General features: G+C 42.0%; 1 protein-coding gene across 1 annotated transcript in view; it reads left to right on the top strand.

The window, feature by feature from the left end:
• LOC129170197 (potassium/sodium hyperpolarization-activated cyclic nucleotide-gated channel 1) overlaps positions 1–20247 on the top strand; it is a 90309-nt gene that overhangs the window by 3243 nt on the left and 66819 nt on the right. The window contains exon 2 of the mRNA XM_054757484.1: positions 8339–8762. Coding sequence (XP_054613459.1) covers positions 8339–8762 — 424 coding nt within the window. The remainder of the gene's footprint in view (positions 1–8338; positions 8763–20247) is intronic.

Below are 20247 nucleotides of genomic sequence, written 5' to 3'. Positions count from 1 at the left end.
GTAACGTAATAGCCAATATAATCTTTGTACACTGTAGCTGCTTAAAGATTAATGGCAAGTTAGTAATATTCATTATTCATAAGTTTCTTTCAAGAGGTCTCGTGCATGGCCTCGTATACCTGCTCACGCTAAAGAGAGGCCTCCGTCGTAGTCTGAAAGCGTTTTAAGTGTTTTTCTCCATAGACTGTTGTCAGACAGGTTCAAGGCAACACACACGTCTGGATTTCCTTCTTAGAGTACCTTCATCCGTAAGTACAATCAGTACTTTCACGACCACATTAAAAAATGACAACTTAAGCAGTTTGAAAGAGCGAGTTAGCCTCTGTCGCACTTGAGCATTTATTTGCCTGCGCCTTTCACGCAGAACACAGTGAAGCGTGGTATCAATTCGAGCGTGTGAGCTTTCACATGGCGACACGCCATCCCGCTATAAAATAACTACACAATGTGAGAACGTCAGCTTTAGGCCCTGATGTATAAAATACTTGTCAGATAGCACCAACCAACAGGGCGGGAAAATCCTAGTCCGGCCTTGCGCTATTCTCTTTCACACAGACAGTGGCCCACCGGCTCTGACACTATCTGACACCTTTCTGCAATCAGATAACTATCGCTTAACATATAAAATAGAGAAAAATCTTATCAACATAAAGGCTGGAGAAGCCTAGTCTCTGTTTCCCACCATTCCCTTTCACACAAGAGGTGTCCCATCTCTGTTCTGGCTGTGATATTAAAATGCCATTCCGAAATCCGATAATGCGTGACGACATAAATTCCAACACCCACATCAATCCTAGTCTCGGCTTCACGCTGTTCCCTTTCACACAGACAGTGGCCTCACCTCTGTTACGGCTCTGATACCGTCTCGCAATCAGATAATTACACATCTGATGAGGTCAGGTTTATGTCCTGAGGTATAAAACAGTTGTCTGACAGCGACCATTAACGGGACGGGAGAACCCGAGTCTCTGCTTGTCACTGTTCCCTTTCGCACAGCGTGTGTCCCACCTCTCTTATAGCTATATTAACTAACACCATCTCACAATCAGATAACCACATTGAATTTATAAAATATTTGTTGCACAGAGACAATTAATTGCCTTCAACACATGAGAACTCTGGACCCTGCTTCATGCTATTCCCTTTCACACAAGCTGTGTCCCGCCCATGTTACGCTTATATAAGGCAAGACATATGCTTGAATTTTCTTTTAGTATGCGTTCATGCGTTAAATGGGTACTTCCATGACCTTTTACACAAAGCTTTGTGCAAGTTGTTGAAATATTTTGTGTGTAATCCTGCTAAGTGACAAACCACATACGGTAGTAAATCAAGGCTACATCACTAATTCACCATGTCCACATTTTAGCTCCCGTATTGATCCCCTGTGTCACCGTGCATGTACGTGGCTGTTAATGTACATGCGAAGAACAGAGAGGGCGGTGGTGGAGCGATGCCGAGGAAGTACAATACAGCGCGGGATTCCCTCGCTCGTTTGGCAGGCGTAGATAATGATGAATGTAGCCCTTGTTATCGGGAGGACATCAACAGTAAGATAGGAGGTGGCGTGATTTGGAGCAGCATCCTTCTCATGGAAATCCCTTCACGCTTTACAGAGCTGGACTCTGCTGTATAGAGGGGGTAGGCAATTACTATGGTTTGTTTACAAATGTGGGCATGTAGCACAAAAAAAATCAAACAGGAGGAGGAGATAGAAGGAGGAGATATTTTGTTTTAATTTTGACATTTATTTGATCAACTGTGCAAAAAAAAAATGTATCATCACCAATACATTTCTATATTGGCCTATTATTTTTAGGACTGTTGGTGTCATCACATCCTGCAAAGTATTCCTGCTAGTGCGCCTACATATAGCATAGCATTGATCCTCTGACAAATTTTTAATTCAATTAATCACAGTTTATAACTTAATTAAACATGATTAATCAACATTTGCCAATATGTCTGAAATACGGCCATTTTCACTGTATCTAATTGACAGGACGGGGCTATATATATTTAACATTTTCTATGTTGATTAACAGCTCCAAATGAACTGAAAATTTAAATCAAGTTCAAATCTACGACTCACCGTAATCTTTGTCTTGAAATGTCTTGCATGTGACCCTGCAATTCCTCTGAACTATATTATAGGCTGGCGTTACAGGTATTAAAGGGATAGTTGGGATTTTTTGACATGAAGTTGTATGCAGTGTATCAGCAGTGTAGTGTAGCAACAGTGACTTACCCCCCACTCTGTTACCCCCCACTCACTCCGAATTTCGTTGAGGAGGAATGTAGTTCCGATTAATCGCGGGGGTCACTCAAGGAAAGAGTTTGGCTTTTCAAAACAATATGCGTTCAAAAGAGTAATACATATGCATCACAAAACCGTTGCTAACAAAAAAGTCAGACATGGAAGCGTCTCTGTCCATATTTGCTGCATGGATGTAGCTCAACTTTCCATTGTTGATGTCAAGTCGTTGAAACCAACAGAGCCTCTGCTGATTGCCGCCAAGTAGTGCACTTCATTTTGCCTCCATTGCTTCCGTAAAATGGACAGAACCCTTAACAAATGTGTGAGGGATTGTGCTAAAGCTACCATATTTCATATTTCATATTGAAATAAGACACCTCTATTTGCTAAACTTATTTGGAAAAATAGCTTTTTAGACAATAGATTAAGAAAGTCTCAGGAAAATCCTATTTCATTGCTCATTTTGATGACTCGTTGACGACCATTATCTTAAAATTAGCCTCATAACTCCTACTCTGCTGTTTGCGAACTTGCCCAACCTTTGAGACACTTTTTTTTTTTTTTCCCAGCGCGTCTCTGCATCTCTCTGGGTTGCTTGTGAGTGACGGGAAGACAAGCTGTGACTCGTTTGGAGAGAAGTTGCGTGGCGCCACCTGTATGATTGTATTAAACGGAATATAAGACGATCCGTCTTTTTCAGACCCTTTTCTAAGGGTTACATTATATTTTAGCCACATTTCTCTTTTCTGAAACATTATTTCACTTCCACCTCTACCACGTTTTGAGTTAACAGACATTTAGCTCGTCCACCTTCTGTACTTCTATTTCCATTAGCATTTGCTGCCTACCACAATCTGGTGTCATTGTTCTGCGTTCTTGGCAAATAGATCTACATCCTGCAAAGTATTCCTGCTAGTGTGCCTACATATAGCATAGCATTGATCCTCGTCACTAATAGGGCTATTATGATGCATTGCTGTTTGTCCATATCCATACAGCTATGATCGATAATCAGCTTGCGCCATTGAAAGACTCTTAAGTGATCAGGAGTATTTTTATTGCTGTTCCGTAGCACAAACCTGAGATTTACAACCATAGACTCCAACGCTCTTGTTTACTTGCTTAATTTTGTTGGACGTGTTGAGATCTGCTTATTTAATTAACTTAGTTGGCCTGTGGTGTGTACAGTTGGCATCGCCACTGAGTCCTCGGTGTTTTCCGAAAGCAGTGGTCAGGTCTCTCGTTTCGATCAATCCCGACAGGGGTGTGTTGTCCCAAGCTGCTTGACAAATTAGCAGACTGATGACACCGAAATGGAATAGAAGCTTGAAGCAGAAGTTAAACTGAGGATCTGAAAGCGTCCTATTGGTTAATGCGGGGACAGGGGTTGGGGGGTGGGGGCTGCGTGCATCACAGCTGTAGTGTTAAAGCAAGCGCTTAATTCAATGATGTACCAAGGAGCTGGATGCGGTGTTAGTGTGGCTCACTGCATCGTCACGCTTTGTGACCAGCTCTTTAAAAAAAAAAACAAAAGAAATGGCCATTTGGCTTGGCTTTGGCTGCAAACGAGGGGAAGTAAAAGCATTAGAATTTCAGAGCGCCTCTCAAGATGTTTTTTTTCAAGTAGATAAGTGGGTCATGACGCTTACACTAGTCAGAAAAACTTTTTTTTAGTTTGTCAGTGTAAGAACAGAAAAGCTCAGTATAATTATCCCTTACATCAATGGTTGCCAAACCTTTTGCATCAAGTACCACCTCAAAAGTAAGTACCACCGTTTTTGCGACATGTGGTTACCATCACGGGTTAGCTGCGACTACGTGGCTTGTGGCTGAGTGTATGAGGTGGTAAACGTTTACAATTTCAGTGAATCTTTTGTTAACTACATTTGTATTTGTACGATTATTTCATGTTTCTAATACAGTGCTTCTCAAATAGTGGGGCGGGCCCCCTGGGGGGGGGACGCAGTGAGGTGTCGGGTGGCGTGAGGGGCAGGAGGCACTATACTTTGTACTATTGTACAGTCGTCCCTCGCTATATCGCTCATTCAAACATCGCTCCCTCACTCTATTGCGTTTTTTCAAAAATGAATTGATTAATAAATGATGGCTGTTTTGTGGTTGAGTACGACCTATTATCAGTCAAAAGATTTGCATATACAGTATGAGCAAATTGTATGTCTTCTTGGCCCAAAGTAAGCATTTTCAATCATAAAAAATGGCTAAATGAATGAAAATACAAATATAAGGTATTTAGAAGATGTTATATGTAGTGTAAAATCTGTGACGTGTTTGCCTTTAAGAGCCAGGGCCTGGGAAGTGACGTGTTTGACATCAGCTAGCGACTGTAGACTTGCTGAGTGTTAGCATGGTTAGCAGTGTGGAGCGTGCCAGTGACTGCCGTGAGTTGTGGCTGACAGCAGCTCCTGAATGAATGTTCACTGCGCCATTGTACTAGCATTCTACTACACTGGATGTCTTATTGTGTGTTATTATGTCAACTATATTGGGTAATACAAGTGTAAAAGTGACTATACTGGTGTTATTTCATATCTAGGGGCTCTAATAATGCTAAAAACATATTTAGAAAAACATATTTAAACAAGGTTTTTATGCTCTAACTACGAAAAACTTTTTATTAACATTGAACCTTACTTCATGGAAATTCACTTGTCACGGCCCGGGTCTGAAATCAATTAACTGCGGTAAACGAGGGACGGCTGTATACTTACATTTCTTCAAGGTTGGCAGGTCTGTTAGCATCTTTGTTCATGCTTGAACATTGCTGGTGCCAGCATTGATAAATAAATAAACACTACAGGTTCTCAATAGTATTCAAATTTCTGTCCACTAGTGGGGGAATGACAGAAATAAACCTTCGGGACATTATTAGATTTTTTGATTAATCGTACGTTAAAAATTCACAAATGGAGTGCAGGGATTGAAAAAGAACGCCGCAGTGATCGGATCCAAGCGGCGCCGCTTTCATGTCATTATTTACAGCAGTCATTGTTTTTCAATGCGTCTTATCTCATACCTTCATGTAAAAGAATAACACAGTTGTCATGCTCACGGCCGTCGGCTGCACGAGGTGGCTGCCATAAAGACCCGAGTGTAACGGCTTTGACGCCCCGCTCAAGGTTTTCCAGTAAGTCAAGGCTCTGCATATGAACAAGTCACCACCTTAAGCCTCAGTTCAATGGCCACCCATCAAAATAACCTCAGTGCTATATTAGCAGCCACCTAGAGGGCCGCTCTTTAGTTTAAGTGAAGACAATTATCGGACACGTGATCTGCGGGTATTTATAAAGCCAAGGCTGGGGCTTAATTAATTCAAACAGATCCATTACTGGTCGTCCAGACTGCCAGCGAGAGAAGGCAGCCTGCCAGCTAGCTAGCCAAGCTAGTCAATTTGTATCGTCGGTGGAAGGCGGTGGACGGACAAGCGAGGCACACCAGAGGCCGGCAGGCAGGCGGGGATGGCGTAAGCGGGGAGTTTTTAGTAGCATGAGATAGAATCCCTGAAAGCATCTATTTTCATCCGTGGTCGCTCAACCGTTATCGGGGCTCGGGGACGCTCGGGTCCTGATGAATGGCTTGTGGCCCTGTTCATCAGCACACTGACGGCAGGGGCATTAACGCAGCCATGGACGAATGGATGCCGCTTTTACTACAGGGCTCCTCACACTGGAAGCAACTCCTAAATGTATGGTTTACACTGAAATAATAAAAAGCGAAAACTTAAGCAGGATGAAAGAGCTGACAATAGCCTCTTTCACACAGAGATCATTTCTTTTCCTGTACCCTTCACACAGAAACCAGTGAAGCATGTTATTGCCTCAGCTTTGTGTAATAAGTGATAAGATAATGCGATGCCCCTGCCAGCTTCTGATGTATGTATAAAACACTTGTCAGATGGTGACAATTACCAGAGCGGGGAAACACTAGCCCCTGGGGGGGCCACAGAGGGCAACATGCAATAATTTGACCTTTTCCCTTAAATTATTATACATACTTAAAAATATATCTTTACTGCTTGTGCTGTGCTGCTGTTGCCGCTCTTGTCTTGTATACTCCATACCCTAGGTTCCCAAAGTGGGGTACGCTAATTGTAATAGGGGGAACACAAATAAAAATGAACAACAATTAGCGCCCACTCTCAATTACGAGTGCGCCTGAATGCCTCATGGAGCAGAAAGCAGGAAGGAGACAGCACACAATGTTGTTCATTGCTCTGTGTGCATCACATGAACAAATAAGTACGTTTGATGGTTATTTTGTGCATTAATAGTGTTTAATCTCACAGATTTGATTTATGCTGGTGTTCCAATATAATGTAGCGGTTAAAACCTGTCACTGTGAGCCGGGCTTTATATTTTTGGTTGTATGTATTTTTGTACTTTAGATACTGCTTTATCGTGATTGTTAACCTTTCCCCTGCAATTTGGTAATAAATTATTATGCAGATTTAAACCATAGCCATCGTCAGTGGAGAAAATAAGTGATGCTCAAATTCAAGCCATTCAAACGGAAGAATGCCAACATCAGACTGGAATAAAAGCTATGCAGGATAATTACTTACCTATTTGTCAGTGCTCATGTGAAACTTCATTAAAATGTAACCATGCAAAATACACATTTGACCCAGAATTACTTTAAAATGAATTAACCAATTACCTATGTTCAATATTTGTAAAATATATGTTGGATTATTACCTTTATAAGATTATAAAGATTATTATGTTTTTATTAGTGAGGAATCGTGAGGTGGCCAGAGATTCCCACCCCTAGTGTTTATTAAGTGTGCAGGAGTAGGGGGTACATGGCTTCAGGTCAAATGTCTGAAGGTGTACGCCACCATAAAAAGTTCTATCAAATCTAATCTAATGTAGTTAGGAAGGGAGAATACGTAGGCGGAGTAATACGTAGCTGGAGTAGTACACTCGTGCTGCTACACTGACGAAGGATGTCACTTTTTCTCTTTTTAGTAAACCTTTTAACTTTAACCTCTATTATGTCCTTCAAGCTGGAGGCAGACTCCTCAGGTGACGTCAAAGAAAAGGAAAGTGAAATTTAGACATCGTAAAGCACTCGGTGAAGAAATCAGCATTGGCTTCATGGCCGGTCCAAACTGTTTAAACGCCCATCATCATGGGTAAAGATCTTTACACATGCGAAATGATCTTCTGCTGCGAAATGGACAGTGATAACTAAGCAGCCTAGTGGTGTCATTATTGAGACTTCCCCCTCCAAGTAAGCCTGTCTCTTTCTACTTTGCGAAGCCCCTTCCAATGTGGAACACAACTATCGGGACAAAAGTAATGCCTTGTCTTTTTTTATGACCATTTTGTTTATTTCTTGTATTTAATCTTGTCATTAGAGTGTTTTATATGTATGTGTTCTGTGTGCAGTGTGAGTGACGTAGGAGATCTGACTTCCACGAAACGCAGCTTGTAACACAGTCATGGAAACCCGAGGACAAACTATACTTTGAGAAACAAAGTTAGCATGCTTGCGTAAGATTTGGTCATTGAGAATCTGATGAATTGCCGCTTAACAATGACAACGTCTATGGTGACACTGGAGCCAGTAATACTGCTTTAAATGTGCTTACTTCATGAACTTCCTGATTTTATTTTTTCTAATCCCTTAACGCTCCTTATTGCCACAGAGAACCAAAAAAGAATCAGAACACGGTTGCACTTTTGCATAAAATTGTCTGCAAGGCACTCGTCATCTTGGAGGTGTGCTTGGACTCATTATCATGTTGGAAGACTGCCATGCGGCCCACAGGGGAGAGGGATCATGCTCTGCTTCAGAATGTCACAGTACATGTTGGAATTTGTTTTCCTCAATGAACCTCAACTCGCTCGTGCAGCCCCAAACCCTGACGCTACCACCACCATGCCACATAATTATCTAGGCACTTACTTGTGTTGCCAGCTGTTTATACCATAACGACTGTGTTTATTGTCATTTCCAGTGGATAGTCAATATGTACTGCTACACAAGCTGTACACTGACTACTTTGTTTACCTCTTTAATTGTCCTGACACGTTTGGCGCCATGTGCTTTACCCTGCAGGTTCTACTGGGACTTAATAATGCTCATCATGATGATGGGGAATCTAATCATCATTCCTGTGGGAATAACCTTCTTCTCAGAACAGACCACCACCACCTGGCTGGTCTTCAACGTGGCCTCGGACACCATCTTCCTGGTGGACCTGGTCATGAACTTCAGGACGGGGATCGTCAACGAGGAGAGCTCTGAGATCATCCTCGACCCGAAGGTCATCAAGATGAATTACCTGAAGAGCTGGTTCGTCGTGGACTTCCTCTCCTCCATACCGGTGGATTATATCTTTTTGATAGTGGAGAAAGGCTTTGACTCTGAGGTGTATAAGACGGCCCGCGCCCTGCGAATCGTCCGCTTCACCAAGATCCTCAGTCTCCTACGCCTGTTGAGACTGTCTCGACTCATCCGATACATACATCAGTGGGAGGAGGTGGGTATAAGACGTTGCCTTTCTCTCTCTTCTACCCGCAGCAGAACATCAGCAGCATGGTTACAACCTTGAAAGGTCAATGCGGAGCTCGCTATAAAACTGAAATGTGCTGTCAATCAAAGGGCTTATCAGTGTGTAACGAGCGGTAATGTCAGCTTCGGTTAACTGCTGGCTGAAACCAAGAAATGGCTTCTATTTGCCCAAATATAATAGCCTTAGTTGAACTGATAAAATAGGTTTGGATCAAGGCTATAATGGTCCAGGTTAGTTTTTTTATGAAGTGACTAAAATACTGTATATATGAGGGCCTTTTAGGAAATATAACCCTTCCTCCTCCGCAGCCCCTTCCTCCTTTCTAAGAGCTTTATTATCCTGTCTGGTAAATTGTCCTCCTGACTGAACCCATGTCTGTCCTCAGTGTCCCCAACCTCGTCGACATGCCGCTCACGTTATGTTGTCGTCTCACCCCGAGTCCTTTTTGGATCACACGTCCCGCATGGCTGAACACCAGACAAAGCGTCCAAATGGCTGCCGTGTAAAGTCGAATCACCTGGTGACCCAAATTTTTCAACGCGAAACCTCAGCTCTAGCTGTCCTGTCCAAAGACTGGTTCCATTTCATGCTACCGTGCTATGTTAACAACCGGTTAAAACCATTGACAGGCATGTCACGATAACAAATTTTGCTGGTCGATAATTGTACTATAAATTGTCGACGATAATCGATAATTTAAACCTTTTTTTTTTTTTTAGACCATATTATCAAGTTTATCAGCCAATGAAATCTGTGTCATGTCATATTTGAGCCACTAGATGGTACTCAACTGTAGCGTATCTGTGTGAGGCACAGAAGAGCACTTACGAATGGGACGTCACCACTTCACATACCCTGGGTATCGCGAGCTTGCGCCGCCCGGCACTATACATTCACTTCGCCCCAGCAAGCGCCATACGCCAGGACAAATGCCCCACAGCGCATCCACACTGGAACTGTGGCATTTCTCTTTTGTGCTTTCATTCATATTAGCGTTTGCTTGCTAACTGCTAGCTAGCACTCAGTGTATTCAATCACTATGTAGCTAGTCCCCGCCTCCACGTACTGTGACAAAGATGCTGAATAGCTGACAGGAGGCTCACTCTTTCCCTTAATTTGACTATACAACCTAGCATAGTGAACCCTCTTGTCATCCAGCCTGTTTGCTACAGCAAGATGAGGAAATGGAACAGGCATACGTACATGTCGCACATGTCAGTTTATCCAGGCGCCAAATGATTGACCTCCTTTTTTTTTTTCTATCGTTCAATTTATTGTTTTATCAATTACCGTGACAGGCCTAACCATTGAGGCAGTGGGTTTTTAACAATTTATGGTCACAATAGTAGGAGCGAAGCTCATGTGCAGCTCTTTCAGGTCAGTTTAAGTGTGTTAATCTTGGCAAATTAATAATCTCGCTTCGTGTTCATACCAGCATTTGCCGCAATGGACTGAAAGTTAGAAAATATATGCATAAATTCACCAATGGATTGGAATGGTAAGTGGTCTTTCACTTATATAGCGCTTTTTCACCGACAAGGCACTCAAGGCGCTTTGACACTGCTAGCACATTTACATACTGATGACGCAGCATCAGGAGCAACTGGGGGTTTGGTATCTTGCCCAAGGACACTTCGACATGATCACGGGAGGACGTATTATCAAACCCGCAACCTTCAGGTTGGGAGACAACCACTCTACAACCTCAAACCTCATGAGTCATGCCACCCCGATTGGAACATGTTTGTGACGTATTGTGTGTCATTACTCAAGTCTTCCCCCCCAAAATGTTATCTGCTGGGTAGCGTAGGTTTGTTATTTAGTAAGAATGACCGATATTGGCCTAAAAACATGACATCCGATCATATCAGTCTGTGGTTTTCTGCCGATAATGGAATGGGAGTAACGCCTCATAATACTGTGCAGTGCTCTACACTGATGTGAGCCCATCAACAACAAAGTGCCAGTATGACAAAGTCATTTCAAAGTGGTAGCAACATAAAAGGCAACAAAACTAACTTGCCCACCTTAAACATATCCACCCGAGCCAGTTTTCCCATCTGGGAAAAAAAAACTACGCATTGAGATGCAGAGCCTTTGTCCCAACAGCCAACACTCACTGAGACATTTGGTTGGCAAAGTAAATGCAAACAGAACAGCTCAAAATGGAGTGTGTTCACGTAAAGTCATCGCAAAAGAAATTCTGATCTTTAATACGGTTTAAAAGCCAGCATTTCTTGTTTGAAAGACAGTACGAATTGCCTGTGAGAAAATGCACGCCACAAACGGCAACTCCACAACTTTACAGAGTGAAAGATGACGGATAAAAGGAAATATTGCATTCCTATGACATATTATTATTGAGTATTATATATTATCATTCACGACAAAGACATCTTACGTCAGTGCTAATATCACACCTCAGGAAGAACGACAACTTGTATTGCATATTTGCAGCATGTGTCTTATTTTGCAGTTAATTTGTGAACTGCACCCAGTAGAAGAAGCACCATGTGCTCATCACACGACATTAAGTTGAGGGAAGAGCTGCTGCTGATATTGGTATCAGTTGATATTGATATTGATAATGAAGTGCTGGACAATATCGGATATTGAAAAAATTATAAAGCCAATATTGAGTTTTTCTATTATTTATTATTGTGCTGTTTTTTGTACCAGCTGATATGTTGAGACATCTTCTAAAATGTATTACAGCTTAAGTCCTGGGAAAATGACACCTCTCTGCATCTACAAGGTCTACATGGATGATGTTGGTATCAAAGTAAAGGGAGGACTTTGGCGGTTACTGTAGATATGGAAAAAAAACACATGCAACTTGCTATGTGTTAGCTTTTGTCGCATTAGTCTTTTGTTTTATGAAATTATTCATGACATAGCAGAAAGTACATGACTTAGCTGGTTTAAATATTGTAGCATTGAAAAGCTCGTTCATGCTGCAGCAAAAGCCTTAATTGAACCCCACTAGGATACACCGGATATCTTTGGATTGGATTGAAGTGAATTTACCACGGGACAGTACATGGTTTGAGAGGGGACAGAGATAGTAAAGAAAAGGAAAAACATGAGGAAGCCACAGCTACAATAACACCTGCTGGAACCTGGTGGGAGAACCTGAGGGTAGACACAGAGAAAAGAGAATCCAAATAATGGCACAAAAACAACTACATTATTTTCTAATACCTGGTTTAGCTTAATTTAAGAGGGGGGAAGACGGAGAGGAAGTAGGAGCAACAACAGTATCAATTGCTGGCCATGTTCACTGTGTGGGAAGCTGATTATGCATTCCAGATGAGCCAATGTGAGGCTGTGGGAGGACGAGGTGGCACAGGCCAGGTCAGAAACACAAACAAATCGCATTGAATGCTTAATGTGAGTCTGCCTTGACGAAAGCTAACTAACGTCCCTGAAGCGCATTTGAACAAGCTGCTTCTCTTCCTCTTCCTGTGTCGCCTTTTTCTTCCTGCAGGCGTTCCCTCCACACTCGGTAGTATAGAACGCACAGCAAGTGTGGTATAGGAATAAAAGTAGGTGACGTTTAGGTGTCATCGCGTTAAAATGCACACCCCCAACAACGCATCCGACACTTCCGCAGGAGCGAGAAGAGAAGGAAGAAACGACCCAGCGGAAAAATTCCAAGCTGTCGTATCGGGTTAGGTGTGAGATGGAGGATTTGCACTTAAATGCATTCTCCGGCGATTACAATGGCATTGAAGCAGTGAAGCATCATCAAATCACAGCCTTTGGATGGAGTCGCTTGGTTACTCAGTAGTCATCCAGCATGCATGTCCGTCATTGCTTCATCTGTCGTGTCTTTTGCTGCACCCCCAGCCGCCAGCCCCCTCCTCACTTTGTCACCACCTCTTTCCTCCATCTGCCTAGTCAAGAGAGTTTCACTAGCATGGGCTGGACAGTCTGAGCTGGGGCAATGAAACGTTTTTAATCAAGCATCACATACGGATGGCAACTTGGCCCTGCAAAAACAACAAGTTGCAATGTTGCAACATGCATGCCAGGCCACTAGTTGGCGATGCCAAGTTGCATCACTGCAGACAACTAAACATGGCGTAAGGCAGCGCTTCTCAAATGAGGGGGGCTAGGTGAGGTGTCCAGGTGGCTTGAGAGGCAGGGGAGACTTTCTCATAAAATTTCTTCAAGGTTGGATGGTCTGTTAGTGACTTTATTCATGCTGGAACGATGCTAGTGCCAGCAACTCATACAGTGGTTTGTACAGATACATAAATTCATAAATAAATTTCCACCCTCAGACCTGTAAATGTTTGCATTTTGCTGCAAAAATGCCAAAATACCACATTGACGACGATCCCTTGGATTGGGGTGCGAGTGCATTAAAATTGTGCATGCACAAGCACAGGTGCCGTTACTACATCACTCCTTTTGAAAGTTATTAATGATAACGGAACCTTCATAATAGAAGTAAATAGAAATAATCCACAAATTTAAAGCCAATGGTCTGCTTGCACACACTGGCATGTTATGTAATTAATGCGATTTGCTCCTCCTGCCAGTTGTTAATGATAACCGCCTCCTTGTGTACGTAAAATAATCAGAACAACTCAAAATAATGTATGAAGTGATGGCACATGCTGTAAAGCAGTGTTTTGCTCTCCTTTGCACTTTTGTATATACTGTATATTAGTTTGGCTGGTCGTTCCACTTATACATCCAAATATATATAAAATTTAACTTAATGTGCTGCCAAGTAATTATATGATACCAGTGTGGAATGAGAAATGTCGTATTTTAGACTGCAGTGTTATTTAAATAGGACACTAGTTATGGCTAGCTTGGAGATTGCAGCTGCCGTGTCAGCCACTGACTAACTAAATACACACATATGATTTTCACTCTTATTTGAATTCACCTGCGAATATAAAAGTTACATTTCGGTGTTAATATACGGCTGTTTGATACACCGGGATGCGTCCAGGTGTCATGTCACGTATTAAAAGTGTCTTCTTCGAGAACATTCTGACATTTAATAAATGATCAAAGGTACGTTTTTAATGTATTATAAGGAGGAGTTTATTTTATCCAAAGTTATGTTTTTAATGTATTATAAGGAGGAGTTTATTGTATCCATGTACGTAATAAAATTGACTTATTTCAGCTTCTGTAGTTTTAGTTTGTCTTGTTGTTTAAAACACTGACCCTTCCTCTGGCTTTGTCTTCTTCTCTTGTGAATTTAATGCTGTCAGGAGTGGCGCCATGACAAAAAAAAAAATAAAAAATGCTCTTGCTGATAATAGTTTAAACATAAACACTGGTTTTTGACTGATACGATTTGTAGTCCGGAAAATACGGTAATATCCAATAGGTTATACCTTAGACCTAGCAATAAATCAACCCATTTCACTACAGGGGGATGATGCTAAAACGGCTGATGAGCTTCTTTATTAGCGAATAATGAGCCGACTCACTTGATTATCTTCCTCATTGTCAGTTAGTCCCAAAATAATGTCCAAGCGTTTCCTGCTTGTGTAGTTTCCAGGCGGAGCGTATAGCTGGTGTGTCTTCGAGACGCTACCATGTGCTCAATCATTCATGGGTTTTGTTTGCTCACATGTAATTATTGCAATATGCAGTGCTCAGGGAAATTGCAGCTTGCAGCATGAAGGTCGTGCGGAGCGGTTGACTGCTCATTCAGCACGCTGAGCAAAACAAACAAGTGCACCGGTGCTGGGAAAAAAAAGTAAATGGAGGGAATACAGGAAGTGTGACAATTTTTTGTTCACTTTTTTGATGCAAAGTTTGGTTTCAGAGGACAAACCAGTGTTTCATAACTGTACACCCATGATGACTCACGCTGGGATCATAGCGACAAATCCTCAGAGTAGCAATACTGCAGTTCAATATTATCTGCCTGTTGTTTTGATATGTATTTATTAAAAAACAACAAGTCTATACAGTGCCTGGCGAAAGTGGATTTCCCAAAGGGTTTGGTGGGAAACCAAAGCAGAGCAGAGTAACTGAGTTGAATTCATTTAGAGGACGCTAATTGATGCTGATGTTGATTTGTGTCGGCTGTCTGTATTTTTGCCGTGTTAATAGCCAAACCGACGGCAAACATTTTAATGGATAAGCAGCTCAGTGAGACGGTGGCTTAGAGACAATTGAGACTTCTTTCATTTTTTTCTGCCTGTAACTTCAGTTTTATGTGAATGTACATGCAGATAAAGAGAATCTCCATTGCTCCCAGTGCCACATCTGCCTCACCACCACCATAACCACCACCACGACCAGGCCTGCTGCCATATCCCAGCTCTGCTGCATTGGGCTCAAGTTGGCCTTGTGGCAGCTAAGCGGCCCCCTGGGGGGAGGCTTTACCCTTTTTGCTGAAGCCCTTGATGCCCAATCTGTCTGCTTCTCATATGCTGCAAAACTTGTAGCAATAGCTTTATTTGGCCATTGCCTGTGGTCATTTATACAGTGGAATCTCTAAGCTTGAACAAACTGTGTTCTGGGATGCTTATCGGTTTCTCTCATAGGAAAATAGAGGAATCCCTTGTGGTTAATTGGTTCCAGACCAGACCGTGATGAGTGAATTGCCACGAAGTAGGATTCTTTTTTATAAATGGAATATTTTTTATAGTTAAAGCATAGAAAACCTGTTTACAACCATTGAAATATGTTTTTTAACATTATTAGAGCCCTCTAGACATAAATAACACCCCTATAGTCACGTTTACTCTCACATTACCCAATATAGTAGACATGTATTGTGGACTTGTTCCATGAGGAGAACAGGAAGTGACGTCGGGGGTTCAGAGTTGGCTTTTAGCTTGTCGGGGGTTACAGCCGCAACAGTAGCCTATTAGTCTACTGCAAGCAGTGGCTCAGTAATTTGGAGGCACTTCCAATTCAGAGCATACAAAAAAAATTCACCACCTTAAAACTGGGCACAAACTCCAATAAGAGGAATGTGTGAAGCTGTGCGCTGGCTACACAACTCTGCCACAACACAAAGCTCACTGCTTCTTTTTCCTGTTGGGTTCCTCATGAAAGGAAAAGCAAAGTTGTGTGCTATTATAAAGAGGTGGCCTATTACCTTGCTAAGATATGCTCCCTTTAAGGGCACTCAAAGTGCTTTGTGCTTTGACACTTTTACCTACTGATGGCACAGCATCAGGAGCAACTGGTGGTTCAGTATCTTGCCCAAGGATACTTTGACATGATCACAGGAGGACCTTCAGGTTGGGAGGCAGCTACCACTCTTACCACCTGAACCATGCCGCCCCATATGCAAATCTGCTGAAAACAATGGACTCGCAATGTCCAGCGAGCTTCGCAGTCATAATTATTCAGCACAACAAGCTCTACCACAAATGTACAAGGAAGTTAGACAGACAGTTGCTAAGCCTGATGCAATTGACAGGTTGGTGTTCCTGGCACAAAATAAGGACATGCTTGTGTCTTACCTAAAAAAATACTACTGTTCAATTAAAAGCATTTTTGAGTTGCTGGCATTTTTAAATAGCCTCTTAAACAGAGCACTCCTTCATATTTTCTTCTTTTGCCTTTGGATATTTTTTAATGGGCACCTCAAAAAAAAAACTCATGTTAAGTATTTATTTTAGTAAAACAATCTGACACGCATATTTGGCTTTGACTTTGTCTAAACTCACTTTGCTGAAAAAATATCCGGATACATATCGTATCAGTAACCAACCTACAAGTATATCGGGATATGAGTTTTGGTCCATATTGCCCAGCCCTAATATACATATTTTTGGACTAATAATAGGTATACACCAGTCCAGTCCAGGGTGTAGTCCACCTTTTATCCAGTGCCATCCATGTTTCCAGCTTACCCTTCACTCTGAATAGGAAAGGCAGTGCAGAAAGTGGTTGGATTGTTGGATGTCTCTTCAGTATGTGCTCTGTGATTGACTGGCAACAAGTCCAGGGTGTGGCGTGTGTCTCACTTAAAAGGCAGCTAGCGCTCCAGCCTAGAGGCTCCAGGTGGTAGAAAATAGATGGATGGATGATACAATACAATGTTCTGAGTTTCTGCTGTTCTCCTGTCAAATATCAGCTAAATCCTAAAGTAGAGGCCTAGGTGACAATACAGTTTCCCTGTGTAATGTTCATGAGTGGGAACACGAGTCGAATTTCCAAGCTTATTTGTATTATTGACTCCCTTTGTGCTTTGACATTCTGTCACATTTGACTTACCCTTGCCTCATTAATGTCATTACCGTAATGGTAATCCAGCATAATTATGCAATTACTCACCCATAGTTCATGCCTAGGCTGTGTGACACATGTTTTTTCCCCCCTCTCTCTTGCTCACACGCTGCATTTTGATACCATTGCAACATGGTTGTGTAATGATTCCCACCCACCCACTATACTGCAGCAACAGCGGCAGTACAGGCGTGTAATGTTACCATTTCCAGGAGCTGGCGACATAGCGGCCATGGTGGCTTATTTATTGCTGACAATCTGATTTCCTGATAGTGATGGCCATGAATGCATGTTGCATGAAATTGCATTAAAACATTACGTTATTACTTCAAATCCAGTGTTGGATCAAAGTGATGCAGATCTTGCAGCTTTTAAGAGCTTACAGATTCAAAACGTGAAGCTATTCACTCCCAAGCTTTGTCAACTGATCCGAGAGAGAGAAAATGGCAGCCAGCTGAGCCCAGTAACTAAATGACTTCTAACTGCATTACCCAGACTACATTTGCCCTCCACTAAAGCATTGTCTGACTGTATTTGCACACACACACGGTTATATAAACACTCAGAAGGTGCTGATCATCTGTCTTACCATGACTCAGCGTATTGGCTTTTAAGTCCAAAACAAACAAAAAGTCTCCCCGGTTGGTTGCAAAAGTACACACCAGAATGCAGGTTGCCAAGGTTGAACTAGTGAAAATTGTGCTGTACAGCGGTGCCTTGGTTAGAGTCATTAATCCGTTCCAGAAGATCCGACGCAAACCAGAATGGACTCTAACCAAGACAAGTTTTCCCATAGAAAATAATGTTAATCCAATTAATCCGTTCCAACAATGTAACACAAAACACATTTTATAGACAAGAATAGAAAGAAGTGATGCAGAAATAATTACAAATGACAAATGAATGGACAACTCAACATTTGACATCACTTTTACCTGGTTTTGCAAAGAGGGAGTGGAAGGAGAGGAGATTATGCTAAGAGGGCAATCTCATTTTTTCATTTTTACTCTTTTAAACTTTTTACTGACACAAAAAATCAACACAGAGAGGTCTGTTAAAGACTTTTTAACATGCATAATTACATTCAAAAAACAATGCCACAAACATGACATATGAAATGGCGAAATGAACATTTTACTTGCAGTAGACACACTTGGAGCCTTGCAGCCTGTATGCCTGTTGTTTTTTAAAAAAAATTTCGAACTAGCCTCTGCTTGCCCCAAAATTTGCGTTCAGACTCACTCGTTGCAGGTGTTTTTTTTTTTTCTTAGATCCACACGAAGCAGCCTTGCGTTTGAAATAGTGTCTCGATAGCTCCCGCTAGCCATTGATCCGCACCAGCAACAACTTCTCACAGTCTTTGATGGTTAATGGTCTCTGTTTTGTTAACACCGTTACACCTTTTTCAACATTAGCACACTTGGTTATGTTGTTATTCTTCATGATACTACTTATTGTCGATGACTGCTTCCAGTACATCCTGGCGAGATCGACAACACAGATGCCATCTTTGAACTTTGCGATAACTTACTTCTTGAATTTAGTAGTGGAATGTTGCTGTCACTCGGAACCTTCGGAATCATAGCGGCTGATTTAGAATTTGTCACACTCAATGGGAAAATGCACGGACAGGAGTCATCAACACAAAGGGTCCATTGTTTGGCCTCTTGATTCTGGATGCCCTACATGTACTGTATGTAACTTACAGGCTGCCGTAGCGAAGTGTGAACTAAGTATCGCAAGATTTTGTACGTGTGGTCCAAGATGGCTCCTTGAACAAGCCAAGCACAAATACAACAGATTGTCACGTGTGCCATATTGCACGTTAACCAGGTGGGCGAGCACAAACCAAGGCTAAATTTTGGTTCTTAACCGAAAAACACGCTAACCGGGAGGAAGTTAACCGAGGTACCACTGTATTTCTGTTTTGCTTGCCCAAGCACGCTATGTTGAGTTTCAGCAAGCAGCAGTGTGCACTCAGAAAGAACAAGGCAGCAGATTATAGCTAGTTGGGAATGCGGTGTAGATTGCAATATATTGTCATATGTTTTTTATATTTTTCACTGTACTTTTCTTAAAACTGTTAAAATCTCATCTTGCCTCGTGACACCCCTAAACGCTTCCATCACAAGTGAAGTGTTACAAATTGTGGGCCATAGTGTCGCTGCTTTGCCCTTTTGTGGTAATTTGCTAACTTCCTTCTTCGGGGGAATGAATGAGCAATCGACGGGCGTGACTCTACCATGCGCATTCTGGGTTGGGAGTACTCTTCCATTGTGAGTCTCAAGTGAAAGTGCTCGAACAAAAAAAAAGCGACAAAAATGTATGAAAAGGTTGTGTGAGTTTTTTGGTCCTCTTCCTGGTTTGTAGAGAATGAAAAAAGATAGCAGGGCCGTACCGTTTGTGATTTTGGGGGAGCAAAGAGCGCTTCCATCACAGGTGAAGTGTTGAAAAGATCAATTGATTCCTCACAAAAGCCGTATTTGTGTTGGTTTGCCCTTTTATGTGTTACCTTCTTTTGGGGAGTGACATTAGGAATAGACGGGTGTGACTCTAGAATGTGCATTTTCGGTCAGGGCACTCTTCAAATGTCAAAGTGATAACACATTCCTCGAACTAAAGTGAAAACATCTTTTGTTTGTTTGTTAGTTAACTAGCTGCTGCCTTGGACAATTGAGAATGACACAATATTTTGGAATAGATGGGTGGGGTGGTGGGACTATATACTAGAACTTGGTTAATGGATACATGACTTTACGACTAGATGGGAAGGGATTTGTTTTTTGTTTTGGTTGGTAGTTCATGGTGACAGACTTTGGGGAATAGACGAGTGGGACTCTTAGCATGTGGATTCTGGGGTGTGGGAAGGTTCCATTGTGAATGAAGTGGGAAAAGAGAAAATACATTCCTTTTTAACAAAAATGAAATATTTGTGAAGCGCCGCCTTACTAGCTAAATCATTGTGAATGGGGAGTGACGTGCAGACTGGATGGGCAGCATACCTCCGTTTGCAGCGAGGTGAACTGTTGCATTATGAGTGAAACGGCAAAAAAAGAATCCCTTTTAAGAAAAGTGAAACAATGGTGATGAGTGTTTGTTGTTTTGCAGGCTACTTTATGGTTCTCGGGAAAACAACGTAAAGACTTTGGGACTGGACGGGTGGCACTCTACAACGTGCATGCTTGGGGAGGGGAGGATTTTTCTCAGTGTAACTCTGCTTTCTTTA

This window comes from Dunckerocampus dactyliophorus, chromosome 17 (genome assembly GCF_027744805.1).
Source record: "Dunckerocampus dactyliophorus isolate RoL2022-P2 chromosome 17, RoL_Ddac_1.1, whole genome shotgun sequence".
Taxonomy (NCBI): domain Eukaryota; kingdom Metazoa; phylum Chordata; class Actinopteri; order Syngnathiformes; family Syngnathidae; genus Dunckerocampus; species Dunckerocampus dactyliophorus.
This window is presented reverse-complemented; position numbering and strand designations above follow the sequence as displayed.